General features: G+C 55.8%; 1 protein-coding gene across 1 annotated transcript; it reads right to left on the reverse strand.

Annotated features, from left to right (window-relative positions):
- Nucleotides 1–438: 438 nt before the first annotated feature.
- Nucleotides 439–11,507, reverse strand: LOC135878500 (alpha-1,6-mannosyl-glycoprotein 4-beta-N-acetylglucosaminyltransferase-like). Its single transcript, XM_065404186.1, is given in 6 exon segments — nt 439–1,583; nt 5,207–5,354; nt 6,283–6,446; nt 10,356–10,409; nt 10,412–10,471; nt 11,360–11,507. Coding segments are annotated over 6 exon segments (1,719 nt in total).
- Nucleotides 11,508–12,267: the final 760 nt, after the last annotated feature.

Raw genomic sequence — 12,267 nt, forward strand, 5'->3', positions numbered from 1 at the left:
GGTCTGGCCCAGCGGGACGCCTTACCCGGGCCTGGTTCTGACTGCACGGCCCCGACAGGAAGTAGTTCAGAGGAGTCAGTCAGCTCTGTGGGGCCAGGCTCTCCTATCCACCGGCAATTAGTGCCCAAGGACATAGGGTGCCCTGAAAGGCCAGAGTATCAATGTGCTGCATTAGCTCCCATTTCTTGCCCTAATGCATCATCCTGCCATGCTACCGGGATCCTGCTGTGCCACTGCCTTGACCCTCAGTGCCCCATCTTCCTTCCCCACTAGGCCCTCACTGTGCCTCCCCCGCAGGGTGCCATTGCCTGGGAGGGGCAGTGCCACCACCCTCCATTGCCCCTCAGACACCCCCAAACCGCTTGCTTGCCCCTGAGAAGGGAGGCCAGCTCCCTGGTGTGTGGGTCACCAGCCGTGCCTCTGTCCCCTGCACCCCCCTTAGCTGTTTGGTTTGGTCCAGATGCTGATGCTGCGGATGATCAGCCATTCGCTCTGACCCTCTGTCACTAGGATCCGCACGCACTCCGGGGCGGCAGCCGTGCTGTTCTCCAAGCCGCTCCGTTCAAAGTGTCCCTTCTCAAAGGCTCCGACGTGGGTGTATGTAGAGCAGCCCTTGCCTTTCCCCTGCCGCTGGCTGCCCAGCTCCACGGCCCCTGAGTGGAGATAGTCGGTGTGGCGCTCCTCGGAGCCGGTGTGGACCTGGAGCCGTGAGATACGGGCAGGCTGGTGGAACACGATGGTGAAGTGGCTGCCAGCAGATGGGGCTTTCCCCCAGAAGTACTCCGGCATCGTGCCGTAGGCCTTGCTGGGCAGGTAGTTCTCAAAGGTGTCTATGTCTGTGAATATCACAGCTGGGGGGTTGTCAGGCAAGTCGAAGGAATCTGCCTCGAAGTCGTTGTCTTTCAGCCGGTTGACCGCCCCCTGGAAGGAGGAGTACAGGCCGATGTGCTGGAAGAGGGACGGCTTGAAGCGAATCACCTCCTTCTGGGTGAGCAGCAGGCGGAAGTGCCCCAGCAGCCAGTCACACGGCATTTCCTGGTAGAACAGCAGCAGGAACTGGGCCAGCTGGGGCAGGTCGCTGGAGTGGTAGAGTTTGCCAATGTAGCCCAGCTTGGAGAACTCCAGCGTGACCCAGTAGGAGCCTTCCCGGGATGCCACTGCCTTCCTGATGGCAGTGAAGAAGGACTTGGAGCACTGCACGTCATCCTCAATCATGAGATAGTAGGAGGAAAGGTTGGCAGCGAAGCTGAGGAGATACGCATAGTCCACGTTTTGCTTGGCTCTGAACTGCACTCGATTCTCAGCATCATTGTAGTTCCTCTTCAGGCCTTCCAGGGGCGGGTAGCACTCCGGAGGGGCATGGATAACCATCAGCTGGCCCCGGAGGAGATGGGGAGTGAATCTTGAGGTAATGTCCGTCACCACCTGGGTGTTCCACTCCGAGTCTGGGTCAGCCAGGTGCACCACCACCACCATCTCCTCCAGCTCCTCCTGGGTTGACTGCTTGAAGATGGACTTCAGCGTGTCCAGGAGGTAGTTGCCTCGCTTCCGCTTGACAGATGACAGCCCCACAGTGAGGAACTCTGAAACACGGAGGGATGAAAGGACAGACATGAGCACCACTGACACATCAGTAAGGCTCAGACCCTCACGGTATTTCGGGGCCTAACTCCCTTTGAAATCCGGGAGAGTTGGGCACCAAAATACCTGTGAGGGTGCGAGGCTGGCTGATTTCACAAGAAGCCAATAGCAGGTCCTTGTGTTTGAACTCAGGCTGACACCCTCTACTGAAGGTCTCAGAGGATGGCTGGGCCTTTACGGGGAGTTGTGCCCAGCCTTACCTATGACAGATTGGCTACATCCCACCTGAGATGGATAGCTGCCTTCAACGACCTGAAGGGGGGTTCCAAAGAAGATGGAGCTCGGCTGTTCTCAGTGGTGGCAGATGACAGAACAAGGAGCAGTGGTCTCAAGTTGCAGCGGGGGAGGTCTAGGTTGGATATTGGGAAACGCTATTTCACTAGGAGGGTGGTGAAGCACTGGAATGGGTTCCCTAAGGAGGTGGTGGAATCTCCTTCCGTAGAGGTTTTTAAGGTCAGGCTTGACAAAGCCCTGGCTGGGATGATTTAGTTGGGGTTGGTCCTGCTTTGCAGGGCTGGCTTTAGGCACTGCGGGGCCCGATTCAAAAGAGCTGCCGCTGAAGACAGCGGCGGGACTTCGGCGGCAGCTCTATTGGCTGCCGGTGCATTCGGAGGAGGGTCCTTAGGGACGTTGCGGGGCCCTCTTAGGGGGAATTGGGTGAATTGCCCTAAAGCCGGCCCTGCTGCTTTGAGTAGGAGATTGGACTAGGTGACCTCCTGAGGTCTCTTCCAACCCTAATATTCTATGATTCTATTCCTTTCCCCAACTTTGTGTCTGTCTTCTGAATTTCAATGGTAGGCTCTAGGAGTCAGGAAGCAAATTGTACTATTTGTTTGTACAGCAGCTAGCCCACTGGTAAATGTGAATTGTTTAATGATGCTAGTAATTTCAGAAGAAATGTGTGTGTACCCGCCCTTGCTTATTTATCACGTTTTCTTGTTAATTTCCCCTTTGCGTCCTACCGAATCTCTCTCAGTGAAAAGCTCCAAGCCCGTGTTGTTTAATCAGAGTGGAATAGCTGCCATCTCTCCTCGCCCCAGATGACTCAACCACTCCCACTGCACCTCCAAATTGACGCAAATGAGAATTTTAGTGCCACCAAAAAAACCCTCCACCAACACACAAGACAGGACAGGGTCTCCTCTCTCTTCTGCTGGTCCCCTTCCCCAAGGGAGAGCAGGAGCAGGTAGGAAGAACTGCCTCCCTGTGGCCATGGAGTAGCAAGAGTTGCACAAACAGAGCTAGAAGGAAGCTGTACGTCTTGTGCCAGATCGTTTTGCCCACTGGGCGACAGTGTCACACCAGCTATGCCAAGGGGAAACTCCCTTCCCGGCTGTGATGGGGGACACCAGCCCCACACTGAGCTGGCAAGGGCTATGGGGCTCAGCCCTGCCCCGCTGCACCTGCATTCGCTGCCAGGTGATGAACGAATTTATCAAGGGAAGTGGACAGGTCTGTGGGTGGCTGTCCCAGGAGGAGAACAGATCTCTTATCTTTTGCTTCCTGAGGAAAGGATCAGCCCAGAGCCTTTGCAGAGACTGCTAACTGGGTGCCAGAGCTCTAGGGGGAAGGTGGGCCTGGCGCGGGACGGTGGAGTTTGGTTTTGGAACCCCTTCTGCAGTAAAGCAAAGCAGTGATTTGCAGGCTGCCTGGGCCAGGCCTGTGGGGCCCAGCGAGACTGTGGCAGGGAACCTGTGTCTGGGAGCAGTGGGGAAATGCCTCACTAAACTCCTGTGGATTTTTGCACCCTACGCAAGTCTGCCCTGTGGTTTGTCTCGGACCCGGGAGCGGGGGGCGGGGTCACACACTCCCACTTGCAGCAGAGGGAAGGCCACAGCCCACTGTTGTTTCTGTTTTGGGCCCTCTCCCGTGGGTGTGAATAGCTCCTCAATGACAAACGTCTGCAGCCGCTATTCCAGGCTCCGGAGAGACTCAGCCGTGTGTTTGCTAGAGCCCTAGTGAGGGTGTGGCAGCTTGTAGCTTTCAGAGGAGTTAACAGGTAGAGGCTACGGGGGAGCCTAGCCTTTAACTTGACCTGCAGACTCATGTGACAGCTACAACCTGCCTTGTCTTCACTAGGATGTTAACTCAAGTAAAGCCCACGCCATTCTTCCAAGTAACGTCAAGGCTGCTCCCAGACCTCTCAAACGGTGGCGAGCCCCGCCACGGGCAAGACAGCCAAGCCCAGCACCCGAACACAGGTATAGACTCCTAGAACCACAGGGTGAGAAGGGATCGCAGGGTCAGCTCGTCCAGCCCCCTGCCACAATGCAGGACTTGTTGTGTCTAACCCATCTCAGACAGATGGCTCCAGCCCCCTTCTGAAAACCTCCAGCGAAGGAGTTTCCACAAGCTCCCTAGGCGTCTGTCCCATCGTCCTACTCTTCTTACCGTTAGGAAGTTTTTCCTGAGGTTTAATCTACATCTGCTGTGCTCATAGGTGCTGACTCTGTGGGTGCTCTGGGGCTGGAGCACCCATGGGGAAAAATTGGTGGGTGCCCTGCACCCACCGGCAGTTCCTCACCCTGCCCCCCCCCCCCCGCTCCAGCTTACCTCCGCTCCGCCTCCTCCCCTGAGCGCGCCACCACGTCCTGCTTCTCCCCCCTCCCTCCCAGCACTTGGCGCCACGAAACAGCTGTTTCACGTGGGAAGCCTGGGAGGGAGGGGGGAAGAGGGGGAACGCAGCGTGCTTGGGGGAGGAGACGGGGCCGGGGCGGGGATTTGGGGAGGGATCCAATAGGGGCAGGAAGGGGCGGAGTTCGGGCGGGGACTTTGGGGCAGAGGTGGAGTCGGGGCGGGGCCGGGGTGGGAAGGGGTGGCGGCGCGAGCACCCACCGGCACCAAAAAAAGTTGGTGCCTGTGGCTGTGCTGTAGTTTGACTCCATTGCAATGGGGTCAAACTACAGCAGTGGCAAGAGAGAACAACTTTTCTCCATCTTTTTTATGGCAGCCTTTCAAGTATCTGAAGACCGTTATGTGCCCCCTTAATCTCTTTTCCAAACTAAACATAGCCAGTTCCTTCAGCCTTTGCTCATATGGCTGCATTCCTTCCCTTTGGTCATCTTTGTCACTCGCCTCTGGATCCTTTCCAGTTTCTCCACATCCTTTCTAGATATTGGTGACCAAAAATGGACACCGTCCTCCAGCTGAGGCCTAACCAGCGCTGAGTATGCCTCTGTTAATGCAATCTAAAATTGCATTTGCTTTTTGTGCAACAGGATCGCATTGCTGACTCCTGCTGAGGTTATGAACCACCACAGCTCCCAGATCCTTCTCAGCAGTGCTGCTGCCAAGCCGGTTATCCCCCATTCTGCATTGGTGCCAGAGCAGCAGTTGCAGAAATCCGTCAGCTGGCTTCCCAAAAGCTGCTCCGCTATGGCTGGTGCCTCTAACCCAGCGTTTCTCGCCAGTCCCGGAGATCTCCCGGACACAGTTTAGGAAGGCAGCAAGTCAGTCCCCGTGGTATCAAAAAGGTTGAGAACCACAGCTCTAGACCATCTCTCTCCAGATCCAGCTGCTGGCAGAGAATGCTGAGGCTAAAGCAGGCTGGTCCTGGGATACTCACTCTTCCTAGAGGGGGGGTGGCCGGCAAGGTAGCGATAGGAGATGTTCCTGGAGGCAGAAGCGTTCCACAGCTCCTGGAAGCTGCGCAGGTTCCCGTCGGGTTGGAGTTGCTGCAGCACCATTTCCTGGACCCAGCGCTTCACCTCCTCCTGGGAGCCAGAGCAGAGCCAGCATTAGCTGCTGTTAGCGCACCCCAAGGCAGGCCTGTGGCAAATACACCTCGTCCGCCAGGGGTGGCAGCTCCAGCCCAGAGCCCCCTTTGCTCAGGAGGGCTAGAGCTGGAGAACAGCATCCCCTAGTAGTGCTGCTCCACCCCCCACCCAGCCAGTCACGCCCTCCTCCTGCTCAGACATCTCCACTGGAGTGGGGCAAGGGAGGAGAGGCCATGAAGCCCCCAATTCAGGGATGGGAGGTGGGGTTAGGAGAGGGGAGCGTGGACCCCAGAGCGAGGGGAGGAGATGCGGGAAAGCCCGTGGGGCAGGGCAAGGGGAAGGACGGGGAGGGGATGCGGGGCAGCCCAGGGGCAGGGGCAGGGGAGCACAGACTCCAGAGTGAGGGGAGGGGAGGGGATGTGGGGCAGCCCTGGGGCAGGGCTAGGGGAACACAGACCCCCAGAGCGAGGGGAGGGGATGTGGGGCAGGGCAAGGGGAGGGACGGGGAAGGGATATGGGGCAGCCCTGGGGCAGAGCCAGGGGAGCACAGACCCCAGAGCAATAGGAGGGGAAGCCACTCAGCCCCTGGGGCAGGGCCAGGGGAACACAGACCCCAGAGCGAGGGGAGGGGATGTGGGGCAGGACAAGGGGAGGGACAGAGAAGGGATGTGGGGCAGCCCTGGGGCAGGGCCAGGGGAGCACAGACCCCAGAGCGAGGGGAGGGGAGGGGATGTGGGGCAGCCCTGGGGCAGGGCTAGGGGAACACAGACCCCCAGAGCGAGGGGAGGGGATGTGGGGCAGGGCAAGGGGAGGGACGGGGAAAGGATATGGGGCAGCTCTGGTGCAGGGCCAGGGGAACACAGCAGTTAGGGAGCACGGGGGCAGGCACAGGCGAAGTCTGTGCCCAGCCCAGCCTGGTACTTACCACCAGTGGGTCCTCCGGGCGCTGCAGGCAGAGGCTGAGGAGCAGGAGCAGACCCAGGAGCGTCAGGGCAGTGGCGAGCAAGCGCTTTGGGAAGCATCTCATGGCAGCCGGGCTCCGCGGGCAGGGGCTGGCGCCTGGGGGCGTTGCCAGTTTTGGCCGGGCTCCTTCGGGGGAGAGGCAAGAGTGCATGAGGGGCACCGTTCGGAGCAGCGCTGCCCGCCCCACCTGGGGAGCGCCTGGCCATGCAGAGGCGGCCTGCTCAGGGAGCCAGCCAGCGCCTCGGCTCTCACAGCGCGGAGAGCCAGGGTCCCAAGCAGCTCTCACCAGCTTCCGTGACAAGGGTCTGGCACAGGCCACCCATAAGGGTGAGGGGCCCGGCGGGGAGCTGAGGGTGTTTGCTGGCTCTACAGGGGCCAGGAAGAAACCGCCACAAACAGACTGAACTCCTAGCCAGGGAGCGGCCCCTGACTGAATAAACTTGGGATCTGCCATACTAAGTTATGTCACATGACATTGTCATAGAAATTTCTGTCCGTTCCAGCTGAGGAATAAGGAGAGACGGACACAACTAGCTAAGCAAGGAGCCCCAGGAGGGGCGATCCGTTTATTTCAATTGCAATTGGGTTCGAGCTCATAAGTCAGCAAGAACAAAGAAAACACTTACACCAAAGCATTATATGCAGTTGCTTATGATAATTTATCGCTCTATGATTGGCTAAAATTTGCCATTATTACCATACATAATTAGCAAGTTACATGTATCTGCCCCTCTTATTGTTTATTTATTTGCCCCCTCCTCCTTGCTTATTTTGCAAACCAAGCGGTTAGCTATTTACAGGACGCAGGCACAGAAAGTTCCATTGTCTCCAGGTTTGGAGTTTGGCTACATTTCCTCTCGAAGGAACTTCCTGAGTTAAGACATAGCTATAGCTGTGCTGTATAGCTTCCATGTGTACGTGACAAATTTGCCCCCTGGCAGTTAAGTAGAATAATTTTATATCAACATGAGCTCCTTTGACTTATTTGTCACATGGACAGGCGAATACTTGGCTGCCTTCTAGGGCTGGGGGAGGAGGGCTGCAAAGCACCTGCGCATATAAACAGCACTCAGGACAGGTGGGTGCACCCCCCCTGGTCTATAGCATATTTGAAGGGAGAGGTGCTGTCTCTCCCCCCCCCCCCCCAACTCCAATTGTGAGATGTCCCACAAAACCCAGTACACTGCAGAGCTCTGGGGCGGTGCGACCTCCAGATCCGCTCACTGCACTGAGCGCTGGAAGATCTGCAGGCACAGATCCATTTGTACGGTGCACAGCAGCTCACGGGCCCTGCCAGAAAAATAAAGCTACTAGTCCAGGGGGCTGCACCCGAAGTTCACGAGGAAACATCAGCTACTGCAGAACATGCCTGCCGACACAGGTGAAAGGAGCACACCCTAGCGTGGCTCTGACCTCCTGGCTTCCCAGGTGTAATACACAATGTTTGTTTTGCACTCTAAAGCCTTTGATGATTTGGCTGTTGTAGTACGTTGGCTCTCTTCTCGAGTGATACCTGGAGAGCCGGGGTTGCGACTAGTGCTACCAGCACCCAGCTGTGCAGCACCCTCAGGCGCAGCCTGCTACCTGCAGCAGGAATCTGGCATGAAAAGCAAGGGCAGATTCGGGGCGAGGAGAGGCAGCTGCACAACGTCAGACGTGTCTCAACTCCTCTCGTGTCTCCAGACGTCTCTCAACTCCTCTCCGACCACTTAGAATCCCAGCCCAGGTACGAGCACGCGGATGCACCAGGCACTGGACCCTAGACCCAGTCTTCAGGTGTTAAAGGATATGAATGGCAGGGTCTTGCTCACAGCACTTGATGGTCATCAGTAAATAGGAACCCCAAACTGCTCAGCACATGAATCCAGCCAGCCCAGGCTCCTGGCACCAGCTGCTCCAGAGGAAGGTGCAAGAAATCCCCTAATGAGCAATACGGACAAACCTGCCCACAGAAGTTTCGCCCTGACCCCAGTCAGGTGCTAGTGGGCAGCAGGAGGGGTTATTAGTCCTCTCTAGGACCCTTTTGCCTTGGGAGGATGGGCAGGGCCCGCAATCAACACTTGCTAAGTCACTGATTGTAAACGTTACGGAATTGTTCGGCCAATGATGCAGATGCCCTCGAAACACATTACAGCCCTTCACCCTGCCCTTTCTACTACCTGCTGGCTGCTACCGAGGCGGAGACGTGTGCGATGGGATGAAGGAAACTGCCTCCACGGGCCTTGGGTACCACCCGCATGCGACGTGGGCAAGTGATCTCACTGCAGCATCATTCTATTCGTTTTAAGCGCACTCCTCCCCGTGCCTGGTACAGGAATAGCCCCCCCTTTCTTTTCGATAGCCTCTGTAGGGATGGCTATCCCGCAGCCAGAGGGGCGACTGCGGCTCCTATAGACATCCCCCAGCTAGCTTGGGTCTGGCTAGCTTGAAAGCAATAGCCGTGAAGCCCCGACAGCTTGGGGCTAGCTCGCTTGCTCCAGTATCGCGACCCATGCCACAGTCACACCTCTGCCTGCAGTGGCTACCTCGCCAGCCCAGGAAGGACGGATACCACACCAGAGCCTGTTTCAGGCCCGTCCCTCAAGGCATCATTTATTGATTAACCAGGAACTTAGGCAAAATCCCCAAATAAGGTACTGCCTCTGCCCGGCACCAGCTCCTACAAGCTCTTCCCTCACCCAGTGCACAGAGCCAGGGACTCCCATAGGAACCTTGCTACTTCCTGCAGCTCTCACCCCCAACCTGTGTACCGGGGAGTCACCTGACAGCTGGGTTCTTTCCCTGACCACAGCAATTCCTGCAAGCATCAGGCTCCCAGCCACTCTCAACTGAGCTCTTGGTGGCCTTTATAAAGACCAGGTGCTTTTCAAGCTATCACCTGATGCCCTGGCCCCACAGCCTGCGAGGATTAGTCACAGTTGGGCTGGGCCCATCTCCCCTTAAAGGGGCCAGGCATGCTATGACACCTATCTAAAGAGTTCTGGAGGCGCCAGTCATGGATCCATAGTTAAAGCTGACTGAATTGTGTTCTTAAAGCAAGGATTCAACTTGTTCATTATGTCTAGAGATCACAGCCTATCCCCTCTAAATTACAGCCCTCATTCCAAGCGGAGGCCGAATTCTTCAAGAATTTACAAATCAATTTGTTAGTTTAGGAGTGAAAATGGATTTAAAATTGGGCCTTTAGAAAGTTAGCATTTGGCATCAGGTTTTTTGTTGGTTTTTTTTTTTTTTTTTTGGTCCTTTTTGATCTCAGTTTAGCCATTGTCTATCTAGGCAAAAATTGGCAGGGAGATGAATCTGGACCCGATCCGGTGCAAAGAGTAGCTTTTGAAAAGCAATATGTAGGATTTCAGACTGGAGAAAAGGCATAAATTGTTAACCATGACAGCAATTAACCATGGGAACAATTTACCAGGTGGATTCCCCATCATTGACAATTTCTTAAATCAAGATGGGATGTCTTCAGAGAAACTCACTAAAAACTGCCCCTTGGCAAAACGGCCACTGTCTGCCATTGTCCTCCGTTCACGGCCTGCCCTGGAGGCAATACAGTTGAGAGCAGTGGGGGAGAGCTGCCATTTTGACAAAGGGCAATTCTTTGGGGGCTTCTCAGAGGGAGAAGATTCCCTGTGCCAGCCTCTGCTGACGTGAATGTTCAGTTCTGAAAAATAAGGGCAGAGAATTACCACTAATCCTGAATCATGCTCTCCAGATCTATCCAATAGGGTGGGTAGGGGAGAAGGGAAACTGGTGTACATGCATGGGAGGTGGGTGTTGATCATAGAATACCAGGGATAGAAGTGACCTCTGGAAGTCATCTAGTCTAACCCCCTGCTCAAAGAAGGACCAATCCCCAGACAGATTTTTGCCCCAGATCCCTAAATGGCCCCCTCAAGGATTGAACTCACAACCCTGGGTTTTGCAGGCCAATGCTCAAACCACTGAGCTATCCCTCCCCTCATCCCACTATTTTGTGCTGATCTGGGGGTGCAAGTTTATAAGACATGGTTGGCTCAGTCATCGGAATCCTACCTCCAGCCCAGGACTCCTGCGATGAGAGGGGATCTCTCTGGAGCTGGAGGCCGGGGGACCTATAGTGACGTTATTGCAATCCTGTGTTGCTCGCAGGATGACGTACTGCAAAAAAACTGCAAAAGGACACCTGGGCCTCATAAAATGCTGGGCTTGAATGTCCATGCCGGGGCGCACCCCAGCGCAAGACTTAAGTGCAAGAGAGCCCCATCGGGTTCTCGCAGCATGACCTGAAAGAGAACTCCAAGCACGTCCCCTGTCTACATCGCCTGTAACTGCTCCACTAGTTCATGATCTGCGGGTGCTCCACACCTCTGGAAATCAAGTCAAGGGGTCTCAAAGCTGGTGCCCACAATAGCTGCCCCATTTCACAAATATTGGCCTGAAGTTCAGCTAGTCATTGGAGAAAAATCGAGACCCTTAACAGGATGCCAATACTGCTAAGCCTGGCTGGAAAGCTGTGCTGGAGGAAATCAACCAATGACATCTCCGGTTGACTGGTGCCCTGTTTTCAGACAGGAAACAACCCACTGCTCATATTCAGGGGAGGGATCCTGCTCCTGTGGACCAAGGTGTGACACCACAGCTCTCAATGCCCCTTTGCTCACGCACTCCTGCACAAGAAAGCAGACGGCCGGTTACCACACACTGACAAGGTGCTGAAAACTACATTCTTACAGAGAGGACACAGCGGTGGGAAAGAGTCTAATGCACCAAGTAAATTCAGGAGTCAGTTGCTGCATCTGCCTCTTTGTCCACTTAATCACAGATCCTGGGCCAGGCTCAACAGGCTGCCTCTGCCCTGGCCTGGTTTCCTCTCCACGCAGGGACTGTGGGGCAGCGTTGCAGATCATAACTCATGTGGTAGAAGCCTGCCCAGTTCCATAGCTGGAGGGCAGTTTGCAATTCCTGGCCTCCCTTGATCCACAGGCTATCCTCTGGTTACGGAACCTAGACATTGCATCTGGACGTCTGCCTGCAAGAGGAAGGAGTATCAAACCTACCTTGCTCTCCATTCTCTGGCCAAGTAACTTCCCTTCCAGTGGGGGCCAGGAACATGCAGACAGTCAGGACAAAGACGAGGCTGGGAACCTGAAATTCAGGTTCAGCTAACAAGTCAGGTGTCTCAAACATGCATCTTATTACAAACATCTCCTGAACTTCTTGTTTAGTGACAAACAAAGGGCTGGCAGGCCAGGGGTGGATATACAGACAGCAGTGCCTGAGCAGAGCCCTCTCCACCCGCCCCACAAGGAACTCCCTGCATCAGCAAAACCACGCTCTCCTAGAGGGCCAGGCCTAGCTAGGGGACACACAGGGATGCTTCGAAGGGGTCTGCGGGGCTAACTGGGGCTCTTCCCAGCACTCCAGGATCCCTGATTCTACCTCCATCACAGCTGTAGTTCTCCGGACTGATAAAAGGGAGTGTGATGATGTTACACAATGTTCATATATTATTGAAAGGTCTGGGCAGGAAAGGCTCCTTGCATTATGCTCTCAGCCCTGCCTGCTGGTATTTGCTGCAGGGCCAGGCTGTAATAGTCCATAGCACTTAAAGCATTAGGGAATGAACCCTCCCAGCAGGACTATCCTCTATGGGGGCAGGGGAGAAACCGAGGCACAGGAAGGTTGGCGAGGATGACCTCGATGGAGTGAGATAGGGTTTTTCCATTAGGAATTCTGGCCTGGTCTACCCTGGAAGACATTCTAGGTGACAGGGGAGCTGGCCGGGTTGTGACATCACGGGCAGGGCTGGCTTTAGCAAGAGCGGGGACCGATTCCTGGGGGCGGGGCTTGCTGCAAGCCCCGCCCCCAGGAATCGAGCCGCACTCTGGCCCGACCCAGAGCCGCGCCGCGGGGGCCGGGCCGGAGCCGCGCCGCCGGGGCCGGGCCGGACCCGAGCCGCGCCGCG

The sequence above is a fragment of the Emys orbicularis genome, chromosome 4 (genome assembly GCF_028017835.1).
Source record: "Emys orbicularis isolate rEmyOrb1 chromosome 4, rEmyOrb1.hap1, whole genome shotgun sequence".
Classification (NCBI taxonomy): Eukaryota; Metazoa; Chordata; order Testudines; family Emydidae; genus Emys; species Emys orbicularis.